This window comes from Globicephala melas, chromosome 2, assembly GCF_963455315.2.
Source record: "Globicephala melas chromosome 2, mGloMel1.2, whole genome shotgun sequence".
NCBI classification, from domain to species: domain Eukaryota; kingdom Metazoa; phylum Chordata; class Mammalia; order Artiodactyla; family Delphinidae; genus Globicephala; species Globicephala melas.
The window spans coordinates 2,603,379-2,624,553 of NC_083315.2; the positions used below are offsets into that span (position 1 = coordinate 2,603,379).

A 21,175-nucleotide genomic window follows, 5' to 3' on the forward strand; every position below is an offset into this window, starting at 1 on the left:
GTGAAAATGAAGTGTTTAAAGGTAATTTATCCTAATAAAAATATAAATTATAATTAAATATCACTAGTTGGAAATGTTAGAATACAGCTTAAATTAAAAATTTTTTTGACAAAAATATTATAAATGTTAATGCTTTGAAATTTATTTTACTCAATTTATATTCATGGAACATCTTATAACATATTTAAACTAATGACATTTGCATTTTTTCTCCAATTTTAAGAAATATCATCACAAGATTCTCTTAGTAGTATTAGAATTTTTGAAAAAAACAGAGCACTGTTTTCCTTTCAGAACTTTTAGCAAAATGCATTCAAAATCATTTAAAGTTACTTTATCAAAACCAAAATAATAACTTGCTGTTTCTAATATAAGTTGGACATTGCAATTTCTGTAAATGTTTTTAGGGTCTTGGTGCCAATTAATTTAAAGACAAGATGTTCATTCAAAGCATGACTAGACTTACAAATTTCCATTCCTATTAGTAGTAGACTTTTACAAACATAAAATGCCTAGCCTATACTTCTGGCTTGCATAACATCTAAATACCGCGTCGAAATTCTTTCCTTTATCCCCACTCAGCTTATCACACCAACTATCTGCATAAATAAAGATGTAAGCACCTGCTATATGGCAAATGGTCTTGGGGGCAGATGCTCCCATCCTTGTGTTCATGTTGCTGGGGCCGCATACATTATCTGAACAGATGTATACAATCTGAAAATGTTGGGTCCCACGGTGAGATGTCTCCAACTGCTTCCTATCAAAGTACATAAATGCTGTTTGCACCTGCATTTATGTTAATGATAGAAAGGCAGCAGGGGTTCTGACAAAGTGAGATGTGATGCTATGAAATACATTTACATGGTTAATTGGAGTTTCTGACAGACTCTGCTGCCGGGTGGCTACAGTGACACTGATACAGGCCAGAGGAGATGATCCGGTGAGTAGCCTGCTTTTTAAGCAGTGGAAATCAGGCTATTTCAAACAACAGAGATACTCATAAACCGAATTTACTAAAAAGGATATTCCAGACTCTAGCATTTTATCTCAAATAGGAGAATAACTCCTAATATGAGGTCTACCTGATAAGGTTTAGGCCACCCAAGTCATTTCCATTTTGTTCTACAAGGAACTTTCTGTAGGTATGTGTGTGTTTTCCATTTGTACTTCTGTCAACAGCGTAACATATTAATACAGCAGGTTATTACATTGGAAAGTTCCAATTTCCAACGTTAAGGAGTTAACCAAAACCAGCTTGAAAATGTCAATTTGTACTTGGTCTGCAACATAAAATGGTACCAAAAGCCCAAGAACAGCACTTACACCGCTAGTTAAGAGCAAAATGTTTCCATATGAATGTCACATATTTAGAAACATAATATTTTGGTAAAACATAGGGAATGCCCTCCGTGCCTTTAATGAGGTCACAACGCCACCTTAACCACTAAGTGCAAAGCAACAAGTCACAGTGCTTCTCCCTGCTACTGTGTATTAAATGTGAGCCCTGAGGAGCCAGAGTTCACAGCAGGAGTTGTCTTTGTAGCTTTACTGAGCTAAGAACTTGTGGTCACTTTCAAATAATACACTTATTACCTGATTAACGTGACACCGATCATATCAACTTTACACAAAGTTATTATACCTGCGTTCCGAAAGCACTTTTATTCTGTAACTGACTCTGAGATTTCTATTGCGCTCTATGAATTTACAAAGGGCATTCATACATGGTTGAGCCACATTTGCGGATTCTGTATTTGTGCATTCACCTGCTTGCTAAAGTTTACTTGCAACCCCCAAATCCACACTGGTGGCACTGTCGTGGTCATGTGTAGACATGCACAGGCAAAAAGTGTGTGTCATGTTCCTAGCAGTAGTTGGTGCTCTGCCTTGTTTCAGCTCCCACACTGTAAACAAGTGTCCTTTCTGCAGTCTATTTAGCGCCACATTTAACTTTTTTCCTTTTTGTTAGTGATTTCACTGTTTAAAACAGCCCTCGAGCATAGTGCTGATATGCTGTGCAGTGTTCCTAAGCATTAGAAGAGTCTGATGTGCCTCATGGAAAAAAATACGTGTGTTCGACAAGCTTTGTTCAGGCATGAGTTATAATGCTGCGTCTGTGAGGCCAATTAATGTCAAGGAATCAACAAGATACATTCAGTGAGGTGTCTTTAAACAGAAACACACATAAAGCCGGGGTTTGTGTTGACAGCTCATGAAGATGACCAAAGGCTCACAGGAAACCTAACCCTGCATTTCCCGTAGGAGCCATGGTGCAGTATTAGCTAACTCAGTGTTTGTGGTGACTTTACAGAATGTGACGGCTGCAAGTGACGAGAATCAACAGTATCTTATCTCATTGGACTGTGTCAGGGCAAAATTAACATCCCCATTCGAAAGATGAAAGGACTGAGGCTCACAGATTTAGCCAAGATCACAGAGCCTAGAAAGAAGGGCAGAAGAATAACCAGAGCTCAGCTGTCCAGCTCTTAGCTTGGTGTTCTTTCCCCAGACCGAGAGGGCTGCAGAGGACAAAAGACAGGAAAGGAGCTCGGGAAGCATCTCCAATACCATGTTCGAAGGGTGAAACTTTAGTTAGATAACAAGACCATAAGCCATTCTTAGGCTGAGTCCTCATAAAAGGTCAACTCCTGCTTGGATAGACAGCCCAGTTTTATTCATTGACACTGAGCTATAAGAGCGTAGAGCTTAGTTTGGTTTTCCTTTTTCCCCCTTTGCTCCTTGCTCATTGCCCCTCCAAAGGCAATAAATATTTGTTAAGTGAACACATAGACTTGACAACTTCAGCTTGGTGTTTCATAAAAAAACAAAGATTAAAATCTTTTCATAGCACCTGAGTAATATGTTTTTTTTTAAAGTGTTTGAGAGTTTAAAGCACTTTTAACAAAATTTAATATGTATTTGAGAAACCACTACATGCCAGGATGCTTAAAAGCCCGCCAAAAACAGAAAATTCATTAAAAAGTTTACATAAAGAACCCAACTGATACTAAGAGTCTAAAATAAGTAGGATCATTTTCCTAAACTTAAAAAAAAAGAACATTATTAACTACCTACCCCAAGTGTTCCTTGAGTTCAAAAATTCTATATTCACTAATACGAAAATGTTTATTTCTGTAAGATGTAAGTACAGCTTTTTATGTCTCTAAGACATAAGAATATATTTTTAGGCTGTGCCATGATTATTTTTAAAGTATTTCACCTAATCAGAAAATCTAGGTTTTTTTCTTCTTTTTTATCACAGCTCCAAATCTGAATTCACATGAAAGACAGTAATGGCTATTGGCTTCACAGTTAAATAATGCACAGGTTTTGAAGGCTAGTAGGCATGGTACAGAGCGCGTTTAGCTAACTGCAGTGTTCCTGAAGGGGGTCATTAAGACCGACTACTTCTTACTCAAAAGAAGTAAGATGCCTCCAAGCATCTGCCATTTTCTCAGCGCCATCTACTCTTTTTTTTTTTTTTTTTTTTTTTTTTTTTGCGGTACGCGGGCCTCTCACTGTTGTAGTCTCTCCCGTTGCAGAGCACAGGCTCCGGACGCGCAGGCTCAGCGGCCATGGCTCACGGGCCCAGCCGCTCCGCGGCACGTGGGATCTTCCCGGACCGGGGCACGAACCTGCGTCCCCTGCATCGGCAGGCGGACTCTCGACCACTGCGCCACCAGGGAAGCCCAGCGCCATTTATTCTTGCTCTCACTGGACAAAAACAGCGCTCACAATTTGATAACTACGTTTAAACTATACACATGTTATGACAGAGCCGAGAAAAGTGTCAGAAGACCGCTAAGACCTTTCTACTCACAGCACACTTGCCTAGGAAATGGCAAAACTGAACTGCGAAGCTGGCGAGTATCTAAGAGGTTTGAATGGCTCCAGCAAAACAGACCCTCCCGGGACCTAAGACTCTTTTCTGACCAATGAACAGTGGGACTTGTGTTAATTAACTGTGTGGGGACTTGACACTCATCCTGCCCTCTCCAAGGTGCTCACTTCAATCCTTAACTGGCACAACTACAGTCAACTTCTTCCTGGCACATAACGAACGTAAACTGTCCCTCTAACAGAACCATTTGGCAAGGCTGCTCACTTGTGTGTTTCCTCATCTGGCAAGTAAATCAATGCCTTTGCGTTTTCAGTCACTCTGGTGGTTTTCTTTCCTTCAACAAATTTAAAGTGGAAGTTACGGCTGTAGTTGGCCTTATCATGTTGTTTTCATGCCTTTTTTTTTTTTTCCAAAACATGGTTTATCACTTGCTACAATTTGCTGTTTTCCAACACAGAATACATGTCCTTACATTTTTATTAGCTTATCATTTGAAAATACCAAACAAAAAAAGAAAGTTATGGGAAAACCATAAATCCTATCTCTAAATCCTGAATGCGTGAGAACATAGAAAATTGTAACAAAATAACTTCTGGAGATTCTATAAGTAACACTTTTACACAGAAAGGGATAATAACAACACTATTATAATGGAAAGCTTTTAATATACTACAAATTATCTGAGTGATGTTACAATGTTAATTTCTTTATCCAAAATTAGGAAACATTTAAATAGAAGGCACTGGAATTTCTAATTAGTTTCCTCTAGTTCTTTCCTAGCTTTACTCCACATCCTGTGACCCCTAAACCCCACCTGACTGACTTCTACACTTGTGCTCACATCCTGAGCAAACGCTACCTCCTGTCGTGTTTCCTGACCAGCCTCAAACTTCTGGCTCAACCAACTGTTCTCCAAGTACGTCACACTCAGGTCTAGTACAGCATTTGTCATGCTTTATTCTGGTTAATTACACACATGTCTGCTGTTCTACTAGGATTTTGTGTCTTGTAAGAGCGCAGGCTTCTGTCTGATTTATCTTTGGATCCCTCATATCACCGGGCATAGTTCCTGGTAAGTACTGTCTTGGTGATCATTAAATCTGCTTGCACTGTATGAAATTTTGTTAGAAGATAGTGTCATACATGATGCCATGGATTTTCTTAAGCTCCACAACTCTGCTGTGATGTCCTACCTGAATTTCATACGTTAACGTGTATAATGTGCGTGTGTGCGCCTGTGTGCACGCGCATGTGCTTACAAATCTGAAATTTGAATGTACTGTAATTTATAGACAGCCATCAATAGTTCATTACATAAATCGCTCAGCATTTAATTAATGAATGACATGTGATCAGCAAACTTCTCATGTCCCATAAGTGATTACATTTGATGAAAGAAATGAAAACAAAATCATAATTTAAAAATCTGGCATTTTTCTTTGTTAAAAAATATGAATAGTAATCCAGGACACACAGAAAGCAATTGATAAATGAGTAAATTAATGAATAACCGGGCAATTCTTAGGCCTCATAGGTTTCCTTACTGATATAATTTCCCACGATACAAATTCTAATTTCTGCTTACTTTGGATTGAAATAGCTTTAAGTATTCATATATTTAATTAAGCACAATGTTTCATCAGAGAAGAAAAAGGGGGATGATCTAAAACTAGATTAGAGATCTTCTTTATAAATTTACAGTATGACGCAGGGGACAAACAGTCTTGGACTTTGATGGATCTAGCTTCAAATCTTGGCTCAGTCACTGAACTGGTTGGTGACCTTGGTTAAAAAAAAAAAACCTGATCTCCCTGAACCACAGAAATAAAGATTATATTGAACATCGTGAACATTAAATAAAACAACGGATGTCAAGTTGTAGGTAGAGTGACTATTACACTGAGGCCCTCGATTAATTGAGGTCTTTTAGTTATTATATCTCTTTGTCTGTCAAATTCTGGGTTTGGGGCTTACACACCTTTGGTCCCAGGAAAGACTGATGCAGAGTTTGTGAGAGCTGCTGAATCCTCGCTAGGCGTGAGGGCATCTTCTACTTTGGTCAAGTCAACAGAGGTAATAACTAAGCTTACACAGCAGCTCAGAGAGGCAGACACAAAACCAAAACAAAGTAAACCCTGAGGAGAGCGAAGTAGGCAAGAGGTGTGAGTGGAGACAAGCTTTGCTTCCCTGTGTCAGCCAGAAACCCAGCAGCTCGTTGCTTAGTTACTCACCCTGACTCGTAACCTGCTAGAGCTGGGAAAGAACGGCTAGGAATCCTGGCTTCGCTAGTAAGAAACCCAGGCTTAGGGGCAAAATAACTGGCCTGGCGGCCCACAGCTGGCTGGGGCTATATCCGGGCCAGGGCCCAGCTTTCCTGACTCCCTCTTCCAAGTAGCCACACCTCTCCTCGCCTGCTCAGGGGACGGAGGTCAGGCCAGCTCGGACACTGATCGGCTACAAGTGCAGAGATCTCCCAGGGGACACGCACCGAAACGCTCACGGGCATGCACACTTCTAACTTCTAGCGAGGGCCTGCTCTCCCTGCCCGTCTGCCCCGTCCGCTCTCTTGCCCTAGTGTCTGGGGCTAGGACGTGTGCGATTCTCAAGGGCTCTTACTCTCCCTCTGGCCACGGGCCTGGAAGAGAAGCCAGCCGGGGGTCTGCTCTGCGTTCACTTCCCATGAGCGCCCCTGGATCACGCGTGGCCTTTGAAGGCGGCGAGGCATCCCCAGCAGGAGGCAGCCGTGCCCATCTTCCCGCGTGGGCCTCCACAGGCGGGCAGGGCCCACGTGTTAATAACCACCCCTGACAGCAAGAGGCGCCGTCACCTCATAAGGGCCCGCTCCGCGGGGAGTCGTGTGCGGAGTGATTTACAGCATTACCTCCTTCAACCCCCACATCACCTAGAGCGTAGGGCTTACTTTCTTCATTTTACGGATTTATAGACGAGAAAGTTAAGGTCAAGTGATGTACCCAAGGTTATGCACTGCAGGGGCAGAAATGACTTTCAGACACAGACGCCACACTCTTCACAGTTATGCCACCACCTTTCATTTTGGCAGAGCAGACAAAGAGTGTTTTCTCCAGTTCAGGGGTCTTTAAAGCAAATGCCCTCCTTTCACGAACAGCTACACCTTCCACTAAGGAAGCCCAGTTTTGAATCATTTAAAGGCATTATTTTTCTCACACACACATCAAACCTTCTGTAGGGAAGAGAATCAGTAGAGGCCAGGGAAAGACTTGAATTCCTCTTAAAGGTTAGACTTTGCCGTTTATACTGAGGAAAATTTAGTTATTCTTTATTCAGAAATGACTCTATCTCCACCTTAAACGGCTTTCCTGAAAGGTCCAGGAGCTCTTGCTAAAAAAAAAAAAACCCATGATCTTCTTTTTCAAAATTCATATGGAGGGGAAACGGTTTCTTTTATGTTTCTTTTTGTTAAATGGGTATATGGGAAGAAATAGGTCAGAAATGTATAAGCGAACATCCTCTCTCTACATGCGTGTTGTGTGCGCATACGTGTGCAAGAATACATATACTGTATACATCCTTCTCACTAGAACACCTGTCACTCTGCTTCGTTAAAGCCAATGCTCTGTAACTTCATTTGGCATCTGTTAGCGCCAGCTAAATTACCAGCTGAGGTGCTGGCGTCTGTGAGTTTTACGTGGGATGAGACGGGCTGCCCTCAGTAAAGGGGACGTCGTCTGATAAACCAGGAATCCACAGACACTCAAGTCATTTACCAAAAGAAATCAACTTTCGTATGTAATTCGATTTTTGGTTCTTAGTTCCAGGAAATAAGTCACCTTATGGTTGGAGGACAGTGACGTTGAATGCATTTGTTAAAACTCTTTACGACACACACATTACCGGTTTCCCTGGCATGGCTTATCTTACCTTGATCTTTTGGTGGTACTGATGAAGCACTCTGCATTATGATGTCTTTGACTTGAACAACAATTTGCCTAAAAATAACCAAGCACAAATAATAATTAGAAAATAACTGAGATGCCATGTTAACACAAACGAAAAATATAAATTACAAGCTTTTTATTTATAACTATGTGAGTAATAAGGAATGGACTGAACTATTGGGAAACTGAAGTTTTTATTTTCCTTCTAGTTTTTATACAGACAGGCTTTCACTGAATGCACTGGTGTGGGCTTGGGGAGGGAGCAATGACACACTGAGAGGGCCCTGTATCTGCCTCTCTGCCCTCGTAGGGTCAGGGAAATGTGCAAGTAGGCAGTTAAGGTTCCCTAAAAATGCCCTGCCTGATAATTATGTTTTATAGATTCTGCTTAAGAAATAACTAAAGTGTTTAACAATATAAGTAAAGGCAGTATAACTGCAATATAATCATTTGATGAAACATAATTCAGTCATTAAAATGCAATTTTGAAGATTCCGTCACAACATGGAAAATGGTGATGATACGATGTACCAGATGCACACACCAAATGACATACACACGAGGATAACAACTATACAAAAAACGAAGGCACAGAAAAATGCAAGACAGGAAATATGTTAATATGGATATTAGCCTTGTTCTTGGTGATATAATTACAGGTGTTTCCCCTTCCATTTTAGCTACTTTCCAAATTGTCTAGAATACGGGGTTCCATATTAATAAACTATTTGAATGTATAAGACAATTAAAGTCCTTGAAAAAATACAGGTAAATATTTTTGTAAGCCTTCAAACACGAAAGTGTTTCTAAGCACGACGCCAAAGACAGAAGCCATTAAGGTAAAGACTGATGAATTTTTCCATTGAAAATTTTAAATGTTTTTAAAATAGAAAACTAGGTAAAATAAAAGGGCATGACTTCTGCTTCCAGCCAAGACTGAACAACAGAGACCAGGTTTGCCCTCCTTCCTGAAACAACCAAGACACAGACAAAATACACAAAACAATATTTCGAAACACTGGACCTTAGGTGACAAAAGACTGATCTTTGAAAGACAGGAAACAAATGAGGTGAACGCTATCATCTACAGTGCAGGAAGGGAGAAAGCGGGTGGAAATTCCCAGAGTAATGAAGAAAAGAGCTGGGGAGAGAGAGAGAGAGAGAGAGAGAGAGAGAGAGCGCGCAATGAATAGGGTCCCATCAAGTATTCACAGGAATACTGTCTGTTCTTACAAGTCAGACTGAAAAAACTCCTAATTCACAGAACGCTGGGTACAGTACAAAGAATAATCTTGCTTTAATAAAGGGGAAGAATTGGTCCTACATCAAACATTTCTTTGGTTTCACAAAACAAATCTTAAAGCAAGACCTAAAAGGATCAAAGCGTTTCCAAGTGTCTCACCTGTGTATTTAGAACACGGCTCAAGAATATTTATAGAAAGACAGAAATATCCATCACCCAAGAAAGTAAAAGCCAGAGTGTCTGGCACCTAATAAAGAAGCGTAAGCAATACAGAGAGGCAGGAAATATGAGCCGTAGCGTAGAAAATAATAAAAACTGACCCTGAACTGACACAGATGTTAGGATTAGCAGACAAGATCATTAGACGTATAACTGTATTTCATATGTTCAAAAAGTTTAGACAGGAAAGACATAAAAAAAGACCCAAATAAAATTTCCAAAGATGTAAACTACAATATATAAGGTAAAAAAATACACTGGATAGGATTATCAGCATATTAGGCATGTCGGAAGAAAATACTAGTGAACTTGCAGGCATAGCAATAGAGACTACCCAAAATGAAACTCAGGAAGAAGAGAGCAAAAGAAAAATGAACAGATCACCAGTGGGCTCTAGGACAACTTTAAGCAGTCTAGTATATCAGTAACTGGAGAAGAGAGAGATGGAAAGTCAGAAAAATTATTTTAAGAAAATAGTGGCAGAAACTTCCAAATTTGAGTAAAGCTATGAACAGATCCAAAAAGCTCAAAAAACTTAAAGCATAAGAAACATGAAAACTACACCAAAGCATATCATGACCAAGTGGCTCAAAACGAGTGAAAAAAGGAAAGATTTAAAGTGAGGCAATGCAAGTAAGAAGACATTAGGGCCGCATCTTTAAAGTACTTGAAGAAAAAAAGATCTGTAATTTAGAATTCTATGTTCACAGAAAGTATCTTTCAAAAATAAAGGAGAAATAAAGGCATTTTTGTATACACAAAAGCCAAAGGAATTCATCACAAGCCCACCCGCACTACAGGAATGTTAAATGATGCCCTTTAAGTAGAAGGAACATGATATTAGATTAAAATATAGATCTATATACAGAAAGGAAGATTTCAACACTAGAAATCAGAACTACATGATAAGCATGTAAGGCTTTTTTCTTAATAAAATCTCTTTAAAATATAATGGTTTAAATAAAAATAATTAACACTGCATTGTGGGGTTTATAACATATGTAAAAATAAAATGTATGAGAATTTCAGGACACATGTAGAGAGGGGAGAAATGTAAATATACTATTGTAAGGTTCTTTAGACTACAGGTGAAGTGGTATAGTATCACTGGAAGCTAGATTATAAGTTAAACATGTATATTATACACCCCAAAGCAACAACTAAAATCACGAAAGAAAGAATTTTATCTAATACGCCAACAACAAAAAGATGGAATCATAAATATACTCAGTTTTCAAGGGAAAACAGGAAAAGAGAACAAAGAATAGGTAGAATAAATGGAAAACAAAAAGCAAGATGATAGATTAAAACCTAAACATATCAATAATCATATTAAACATAAATGATCTAAATATCCCAATTAAAAGATAGATTGGACAAAAAAGCAAGACCCAACTACATGCTGCCTGTAAGAAAGGCACTTTAAATATAAGGACACAAACAGATTACAAGTAAAAGAATGGAAAAAGATATATCATGTTAGCACTAGTCAAAAGAAAGGTGGTGTGGCTATATTAGTATCAGAAAAAGCAGATTATAGAGCAAAGAATGTTACCAGGCATAACGAAGGTCATTTCATAATTATAAAAGGACAACTCATCAAAAGGCTATAAAAATCCTAAATGTTTATGTCCCTACTAACTGAGCTTCAAAATACATAAAGCAAGAACTGATAGAACTGCAAGGAGAAATAGAGAATAATTAATAACCAATAATCGATAAAAGAAGCAGACAGAAAATCATTAAGGACTCTGGAGATTTGAATGACGCTATAAACCAATTTTACCTAATTGACATTTATAGAACATTCCACCCAATACAACAGAATACACATTGTTTTCAAGTGCACACGAAATACTTATTAAGGCACCATATTCTGGGTCATAAAAACAAGGCTCAATACACTTAAGAGGATTCAAGTCATAATGTATATTCTCTGAGCACAACGGAATAAAAGTAGAAGCCAAAATCACAGAAATGTATCTGGAAAATCTCCAAATATTTGTTAACTAAATCACACACCTATAAATAACCTATGGATCAAAGAAGAAATCAAAAAGAAAATTAGAGTGTGCTTGGAACTGAATGAAATGCAAACATAACATACCAAAATTTGTATGATTCCATTACAGCAGTATACAGGGGGTAATTCAGAGCACTAAAAGCATCTATATTAGAAAAGAAGGTAGGTCTCAAGCCTCAGTTTCCACCTTAAAAAATAAAAAAATAGTACAATTAACCCAAAGTAAGTAGAAGAAAGGAAATAAGAGATCAGAGAAAAAATAAGTGAAATGGACAACAGAAAAATGGATAAAATCAATTAGATCAAAAGCAGATTCTTTGAGAATATATAAAATTGATAAACTTTTAGCTCAACTGATCAGGAGAAAGAAGACACAAATGACCAGTATCAGGAATGAGAGAGGTGTCATCACTACAGACTACCACTATTAAAAAGACGTAAGGGGTCTTCCCCATTGGCGCAGTGGTTGAGAGTCCGCCTGCCGATGCAGGGGACGCGGGTTCGTGCCCCGGTCCGGGAAAATCCCACATGCCACGGAGCGGCTGGGCCCGTGAGCCATGGCCGCTGAGCCTGCGCGTCCGGAGCCTGTGCGTCCGGAGCCTGTGCTCCGCAACAGGAGAGGCCACAACAGTGAGAGACCCGCGTACCACCAAAAAAAAAAAAAAAGACATAAGGGTCCATTCATTACAAACAACATTTTGACAATAAATTTGATAATTTAAATAAAATGAACAGTTACCCTGAAAGACACAAACTTCCAAAGCTCACTCAAAAAGTGAGCCCTATGTTTTCAAAGAAATTGAATGTTTAGTTAAAAATCTTCCCTTAAGGAACTCTAGGCCCAAATGGTTTCTTTGGTGAATTCTACTGAATATTTAAGAAAGAAATAAAACCAATTAATTAATACCAATTATACACAAAAATAATATTTAAGGAAGAAATAATACCAATTATACACAAATTCTTCCAGAAAACTGAAAAGGAGGGAATTCTAAGTATCTAATTCTATGAGGCCAGCATTATCCAGAATCCAAAATCACTCAAGAAGCCACTGGAAGGAAAGAAATCTCCGGACAATATCCCTCATTAACAGAATTGCAAAAATTATAAACAAGATGTTAGTAAATCAAATCCAACAATATTAACACATCCTGACCACGTAGGGTTATCCCCGGAATGTACACGTATTTAATATTCAAAATCAATGTAATTCACCATATTAACAAAGTAAAAAAAGAAAAACTATGTGATCATCTCAATAGATGCAGAAAATGCATGTGACAAAATCCAACATTCATTCCTTTAAAAAAAATCTTTTAGAAAAGTAAGAATAGAAGGAAACTTCCCCAACTTGGTAAAGGACATCTATGAAAAAACCTATGGCTAACATCATGCCAATAGAGAAGAAGTGAATGCTTTCCCTCTAAGTTTACAATTAAGAGAAGGATATCTACTCTCACCAATATTGTATTGGAAGTTCTAGCCAATGCAGTAAAGCAGAAAATGAATAAAATGCATCTTCACTGGAAAACAAGACATAAACTGTATTTGCAGATGGCGTGATTATCTACATAGAAAATTCAATGGAATCTATAAATATAACTAAGTGAGTTTAACAAGGTTAAAGAATACAAGATCAATATATAAAAATCAATTACATTTCATACACTAGTAACAATCAGAAATGAAACAATAAATCAGAAATTAAAATGCTATTTGTAACAACATCAAAAATATGAAATAAGGGTCAATCTGAAAAAAAGATGTGAAACACTGAAAACTACAAAACAATGATGAGAGAAATTTTTAAGGACGTAAATAAATGGAGAGATATACCATGTTCACAGGTCAGAAGACTCAATATTGTTAAAATGGTAATTCTCTGCAAACAGAGTTATAGATTCAATGGAATCTTAATCAAAATCCCAATAGACATTTTGTAGAAGTTAACCAACTTATTCTTAAATTCACATGGAAGTGCAAAGAACCCAGAATAGCCAAAATCATTTTTAACAATAAGACAAACAGATAATACTCTTTTAATTTCAAGACTTATTAGAGAGTCTAGGAATAAACCCATACATATGTGGCCAACTGATTTTTCATGAAGGTACAGAGGGCAATCAGTAGAGAAAAGAGAGTCACTTCAACAAATGGTGCTTGGACTATTGGATATCCATACACAAACAACAACAAAACTTTGAGATATACCTCATACCACATACAAATGCAAAGGGCAACATACACCTGAATGTAAAACCTAAAACTACAAAACTTCTAAAACACTATGGCTTTTCATCATGTAAATACATCTTAGATAGGACATCTAAAGCATAATCCACAAAATGACTAATAAGTTGGACTCCAAAATTTAAAACTTCTGCTCTTTAAAAAACTATTAAGCGAAGGAAAAGACAAGCTGCAGAGTGAAAGAAAATAATTGCAAATAATAAATATGTAAAGATACTATATCCAGAATAAAGTACTCTCAAAACTCAATAATAAAAAAACAAACATGCAATTTAAAAAAACAGGCAAAAGATCTGAAGAGATACTTCATCAAAAAAGATATGGCTTGCAAACAGGGACATAAAAAGGTGCTCAACATCCTTAGTTATTACAGAAATGTAAGTTAAAACCACAAATGTAAGTGAAAGTCACACATCTATTAGAATGGCTAAAATTAAAAAAACCACAACAACACTATACCAAGGCGTTGGCAAGGACGTAGAGGAAGTGGAAGTCTTTCACACTGCTGCTGGTAATGTGAAATGGTACAATTACTTTGAAAAATAGTTTGGCGTTTTCTTCATAAGTTAAAGATACACCTATCATATGATCCAGGCAATTCCTTCCCACTTATCCAAGAGAAAAGAAAGCATATGTACAAAGAATGTTCACAGCAGCTTTATTGATAGTAGCCCCAAACCAGAAACAACCCAGATGTTCATCAACAGGTGAGCAGTTAAACAAACTGTGGTATATCCATTCAACATAACACTCCTCAGCAATGTAAAGGAGTAAATTATTGACCCACACAACAATATGGATGAATCTGCGAAAACATCATGCTGTGTGAAAGGAGCCAGATAAAGAAAGGGTACATATTTTATGCCCTCATTTTTATAAGTGTTTAGAAAATGCAAATTGTAGGAATGAAAAGCTGATTAATAGTTGCCTGAGCACAGGAAGACAGAGAGTTGGGAGGAAGGGCCTACAGCTGGGCACGACGAACATATATCCACCTATTAGTGAGAAGAATACATTCACTACCTTGATTGTGGTGACGGCTTCATGGGTGTTACATACATATAGCAAAACATACCGCATCGCAGTTTAAATACATGTAATTTATTGTATGCCAATTACACCTTAATAGAGCTGTCAAAAATTAAGGCAAATATTGGGAAAAAATGGAAAATTTACAATAGATATATAGTCACCCACTTACTCATTTAACAAACAGTCTTTGAGGTGCAACTATGCAAGGATATGGTAGAAATGGTCCTTGCACTCTCAGGTCTGTTATAAACAAATTAATAAGAATGAGAAAGCACTCCATAAAACTTGCAGATTTATATAAGTCAAACTAGTAAATCATTAGAATGTCCAGCCTTACTAATAACCAAATAAACATAAATTTCAAAAAAAAAATTTAGATTTCTTTCCCTAAAAAATGGCAAAAATAAAAAAAGACAAAGCAATGCATGCTTGGAAAAAGTCTACAGAGCGGTGCATGCAAAGCGTTTGGGGGGTATTTTTGCAGGATGCGCCCTGAGCCTTAAAGTTCTGCATTCCTTTTCATCTAGAGCTTCCTTCCACCTCAGAAAATCATGATACTGTGCAAAGCTATGTACTACCATCTTCACTAGCATCATCCGCATTATCTTTCTAAATTCTTCAGGCTACCATTGAAGATATACACCAAGTCAACTAGGATATATTTTTATAATGAAACTATTACAGACACTGTTTCTTAAAATATTTAAAAAGTTGAAAAATGTTTGCCACACATTTTTATATGAGAGGAGCTGGTTACTGTACCACTCTGTAACCAACTTAGGAGAAACTGCCACATGTTAAAAGTGGCTATCTCTCTGAGTGAGGAATTAAACTGTTATTTAACTTTCCTTCTTATGCTTATGGACATATTGCTATGTTTCCCCAATGAACAAGTACTATCTCTGCAATTGAAAAAAAGCAAAACAAAAATCAACTTTTTATTTTAATTGCTTTGGAATGTTATATTAGATAAGCATTACCAGTAAAATAATCTCAACTGTACACCCCCAATATCTTGGTACTTAAAGTAGAAAATTCACTCAAATGGAGTCTGTTATCTTCTTCTGCCACATAAAGCATGACTGTATTTAATTCCACTGTAATTATGAAAAACAAAAGGGCAATAAATACACCTAATGCGTATTAAAGAAAACACCTGAGTAATCACAATATCTCACCTTCTGATTGGGCTGGAAGTAAAAGGCCATTATATACATGTTCTACAGGGAAGATGCATTAAAAAGTCATGTAAGATGTATTAGCATTTTTCAAATATCACACAAGCAAAGTCAGCGGGCATCCTGACTCAAGGTACTATGAAACAGCATTTAGCAGCCACTGTGTCCTTCACAGTCTAGAGAATCTCTGATCATTATAACCTGGCTTTTCCTACTTAAATGCTGAAAAGTACATTAAGTAGAAAAACCTATTGGAAAGGAACAAAAATTAAAGAACACAATGAGTGAATACTATCGATTATAGCAAGACTTAATATGCTTTATAAATCACTCATACGGTTACTTTTAATTTTAGTTTATATGTCACATTTAAACAGAGTTGATTAAAAATGAAAATTTAAAAATGGAAATTAGGTGAATTGGTTACTTGAGAAGTGACGACTTGATGGTGCTGGAAATGGAAATCTTCTAGTTGAGGAAACCTAAGGCACAACTTGCCTTGTCTTTGCTATGCTGCCTTGACAAGTTTCCTAAAAACACATCTAGATAAAGAATCTTACAGAATAAATGAAAACTGTTTGCTCTATGCTCAATAAGCTTCTTACCATTAACCCAGAGTGTGAGTATGCGTTTAAGTGCGTGCTCTTGTGTGTGGACGTAGGCACCATCCAGAGAGCTACAATGTGGATGTTACTCGAGATTATTAAGGGAACTTAATACTAACTGATTAGTATTAGGGAATTATTTCTAGGGAACTATTTCCTAAAGAATAAACACTGTCATTCAGATAAGTGCCATAATATAATGCAATTGGTCAGAAAAACTTGAAACATGAAAACATTTAAAAAGGTAATAAAGTCTCTAGGTGTCTAACTATGGGTCATTTGTAACAGGCTCTTCTTTATATATGAAGGTAACGCTACTAACCTATTGATTGGGAAGCTGTTCTTCTCCCAGGCCTTCCTTCAGTTTTGATTCTATGGTGATCTCGTGGCTCTGGACTTTAAAGCATTGCACAGGGACTGTCCCACAGATTTTAGGTTTGAGGCTAGAGCCAGAGTTGGTGAATCTACAGAAGACACCTGCCCCTCCACTGTATTCTACACTATAGCTCTTCTGCACTGAGTATTTGCTATGGGCTGGACCTACAAAGTAATTCTCACACACACACACACACACACACACACACACACACACACACACAATCTTCTTATCCTCACCAGGGAATCAGCACTGTCCTCGTCTTTACGGTCAAGAAACTGAGGCCCAAGGAAATTAAGTAACGTGCTCAAGGTCACTTGGATGAGCCAGAACCAATTCTCCAAGTGTGTCTGGTCCCTAAATTCATATACACGCTCCTGCACCGCTGCGTTCAGTCTCCCTTCCCCTCCATCTTTCCTCCATTTTTCTGTCTCATGAACACCTGTACAAGTGTGTACCAAGTCAATGGAAATGGAGAGAGAAGGTTTGTTGCTGGAAACTAGAATTAAAGGAAAATCAGTGAAACAAAGAATGGGAATGAAGTAATAGGGAAAAAGTGATTTAGAGAAGCTGGGAAGGGAGTGGACCTGGGAAATGAGAGAATTCAGGGGAAAGCAATAGTCATCTTGAAATATTTGAAGGGAAGTTACATGGAGGAAAGATTCGAGCGACACTAGGTAACTCCAGTGGGCAGTAGTCAGACCAGGAAGGGAGACAAGTTACAAGGAAGCAAACCTCAGCCGGACGCGAGGAAGCAGCTTCTCATGACTATTGACGTTCAACTCTGACGCCCACTCCATTACCTGCTATTTGAAATGCTGAACTCTGTCACTGAAAACGTTGAAGGAGAAGCTGATTGAAGCCTTTTTTGTCCAGCCCTAAGAACCACTCATCGTATACTTCAGCACCATGGCAGGAAAGGCCTCAGAAAGGCTGCATAACCCCAGACATCATATGAGTGAAAAAGCCACCTTTCTTTTACTGTAATAAGGAAATAGTCATAACACAGAGAGGGAAAGAAAGGAACTGCCTGAATGAACTTGTACCTATGAAGTATTCGATGATGCTCTGTTCTTTTATAAACCTGGGTATTGTCTGCAAACGTTTAATGCACTTGAGGATGAATTCTCCTACCTTGTTTAATTTCACGCGCCCATTATATTTCACTATTTTTTTAAAAAAACTTTTCAAATCAGCTTTATTGAGGTATAATCTACATACAGCAAACACACACACACACAAACGTATACATATCTATGTAGGAATTACATTCTTCTTTTTCTACATTTGATGATGTTTTGACATATGAGGGGCCTGGCTGGCTGGACAGAGTACCCCTTTCAGGGTTAGATAATCCTAGAGATAGCAAACCACCTCCGGAGAGCACATCTTTCAATGCAAAGTCCAAATCCCCAACCACTTCCTTTATGGAACTCTTACACAGCAAGCCAGTATTTCCCCTGGCTTCAATCACCCCAGGGCCAGGCACTGGACAGCTAGGACTACCTTAGACCCTGGAACCACTGACATCATTCAAACTAGCCAATCCTAAACTGTTTTGCCCTGCTTCGCCTTTCCCAGGGAGACCACAATAAAGGCTCTAGGCCATGCTTTCCCATCCCGCCTTCCCTGGAACTTCCAACCCTGGAGCTTCCCCATGTGGCCCTGAATGCCTGGCACACCCCCTTTCTTGGGAACTGTAAGTAATAAATTCTTCTTCCAAAGGCAGTTGTCTCTGTGTCTGTAACCCTACCATGCCCGATTAAAACAAATCCCAGATACATTACAAGAAAATATAGAACATTAACATCAAAAAGTTGCCTCATTACCTCAGAGAGTCCCCTTGTGTTCTCTTATGATCCACCCCCAGCCCCTTTCCCTGGCCCCAGGCAATCACTGATGCTTTCTGTCACCATAAATTAGTTTTGCCTCTTCTAGAATTTCTTATCATTTCATATAAATCAAACAGTGTACATTCTTTTATTGTACGTACCAGTAAATCATTTCTTTTTATTGCTGAATGGTATTCCATCCTATGACTCTAGTGCAATTTGCTCATCCGTTCACCCATGGTTGGGCATTTGAGTTGTTGCCAGTTTTTGGCTCTCATGAATAAAACTGCTATAAATATTTGTGTCCAAGTCTTTGTGTAGATAAACATGTTCATATCTCTTGGGTGAAACTGCCTAGCGTGAAACTGCTGAGTGGTTTAACTTTATAGGCAACGGCCTGTTTTTAAAGTCGTTGTACTATATTTCACTGATTTAAAAAAATAACTTTTTTCAGCATGGATGGAACTCAAGTTTCTCAAGATCTTTATATAAATGAGAGGATCCTAATACCTTAAAGCTCAATTTTCCAAAAATAATGTAATCTTATGGTACCCAGATTCTGACTAATAGTAGCAGTCATTTGCTCAGTTATAATAAATGCTTATTCCCATCTCAATCTGTCCTATTTAAGAAACAAATAATAAAATTCTGAAATTGGCACAAAAGGATTAGAAAAGGTGAAAGATAATCTACAGAATGAGTTTTGATCCACTTAGAAAATTCTTAACTGCCTATATTAATATTTGCATTAATATAACATATTTGACAATCTTCTTCCTCCCCTGAGTGGTTGAACACTGTTAATCAGTTCAATTAAAAAGTGCCTCTCTGGGCTTCCCTGGTGGCACAGTGGTTGAGAATCTGCCTGCCAATGCAGGGTACACGGGTTTGAGCCCTGGTCCGGGAAGATCCCACATGCCACGAAGCAACTAAGCCCGTGCGCCACGACTACTGAGCCTGCGCTCTACAGCCCGTGAGCCACAACTACTGAGCCTGCGAGCCACAACTACTGAAGCCCGCACGCCTAGAGCCCGTGCTCCGCAACAAGCCACCGCAGTGAGTAGCCCCCGCTCGCCACAACTAGAGAAAGCCCACGTGCAGCAATGAAGACCCAACACACCCAAAAATAAATAAATAAGTTTTTTTTTAAAAAAAGGGTCTCTTTAAATTCAGATATTTCTGAATGTCAGTCACTGACACAGTAAAATGCTTTACAGAGTTGTCCTGGGGGACTAGTTTGTTCGAGTCCCTCCAAGGCAACTTCTCTTCTACTGAGCGTTACAGAAAGTCTGGGTTGTCCCACTTCCCCTAATTTTAGACCTATTGCTAAGGTGGTCTCACCAGATATTCACTGCTATTCCCCAAACCAAAACCCGAAAAGACTAGACTGACCCTTCATTTTCAGGACCATGTTCCAGCCCCACCTCAACTGTGCAATGTGTTAAGAAGTTGTGGAAGGATCCGTGAACCGAGTGGGGAGATGTATGTTTTTAATTGAAACTTCTGTGAGCTTGAACAAGTCATTGAATCTTTTTGTCTTTTAGTTTCCCTGAATTAGAAAGGGAGAGATAATACTATTTAACCCATTTGGCTGAAGAAAGGATTAAACTTAGAATACTATGTGTTGAAAATACTTTGTAAAAAAAAACTATTCAAAAAACAGGGTATTATATATGGTAGTAAAGTTCTGCAGGATTCTTCCAAAAGGAAAAAAAAAAAAAGGTTACTGTTGAGTTGGCAAAAAAGTTCATTTGGTTTTTTCCAAGAAAAAAAAGGAATATACTAGAATATACTTAGAAATACAAACAAGGTCATTTTCACCTGTAAGATCTAATCATTCACCCTCGTAAAGTGCAAGCACATATAGATATTTGTTCTTTCACATGTGTTCCACATATGACTGAACTAGGCAGGGTATAGCGTTTAGGAGGGCATTCTTCTAACTTAATAAAAATCTACCCAGGAAAATATATTCTAGCCTTAGACCCTAGTTTTTCTTATCCCCTTCACAGATTTTCTGTAAGATTACTTCAACTTCTAAGGCTCTAACCACAGCTCTAAATTTGTATTTCTAGTTCCCAGGTTCCAGGGTGAAATATTCTCTGCTTATTACACAGCTCCACTTGGCTACCTGAAACCTAAATGCAGCTCCTGCCTCCTAAAATTAAAAAAAATTTTTTTTCAGATTTATTGAGGTATAATTAATTGACAAATAAAATTGTATACACCGAATGTGTACAACGTGATGACGTGACATATGCATATTCTGTAGAATGATCACCACAGTCAGCTCAATTAACACACCCGTCACCTCACAGTTACTTTTTTTTCCCCCTGTGGTAAGAACACTTAAATTGTGGCGCGAACACTCAAGGTCTACTTTCTTGGCAGATTTTAAGAACACAACTAACTATAATCACCATGCTGTACATTAGACCCCCAGAGCTTATTCATCTATCTTCCCCAGAAACAAGCACTTTGAATTCTTCGAGCTGACTCTTCTTATATTTATACCTCCATTCTGTCACTCACATGCTTATAATCTTACTTCTTGATTGTTCAGTGTTAGGCAGTACCTCCTGGTGTCCCACTGTGAAGGCTGAAGATTTATCTCTATTCTTATCTCTCAATCAACAAAAATCTTGCTTAATAATTT

The 21,175-nt window shown here is 38.1% G+C and overlaps 1 protein-coding gene across 26 annotated transcripts in view; it reads right to left on the reverse strand.

Moving 5' to 3' along the window:
- Window positions 1–21,175, reverse strand: part of ZNF438 (zinc finger protein 438) — a 498,265-nt gene that overhangs the window by 131,985 nt on the left and 345,105 nt on the right. For 24 of the 26 annotated variants that reach the window (XR_009560622.1, XR_009560612.1, XR_009560604.1 and 21 more), the window contains one exon: window positions 7,745–7,812. Coding sequence is in view for 14 of the 26 variants with exons in the window: in XM_060291793.2 (XP_060147776.1) it covers window positions 7,745–7,812 (68 nt within the window). In the remaining 12 variants the exon portion in view is untranslated. Of the gene's footprint in view, window positions 1–7,744; window positions 7,813–11,330; window positions 11,459–21,175 lie in introns of those variants that run through there. The other 2 variants (XM_060291846.2, XM_060291783.2) reach the window with 1 other exon arrangement.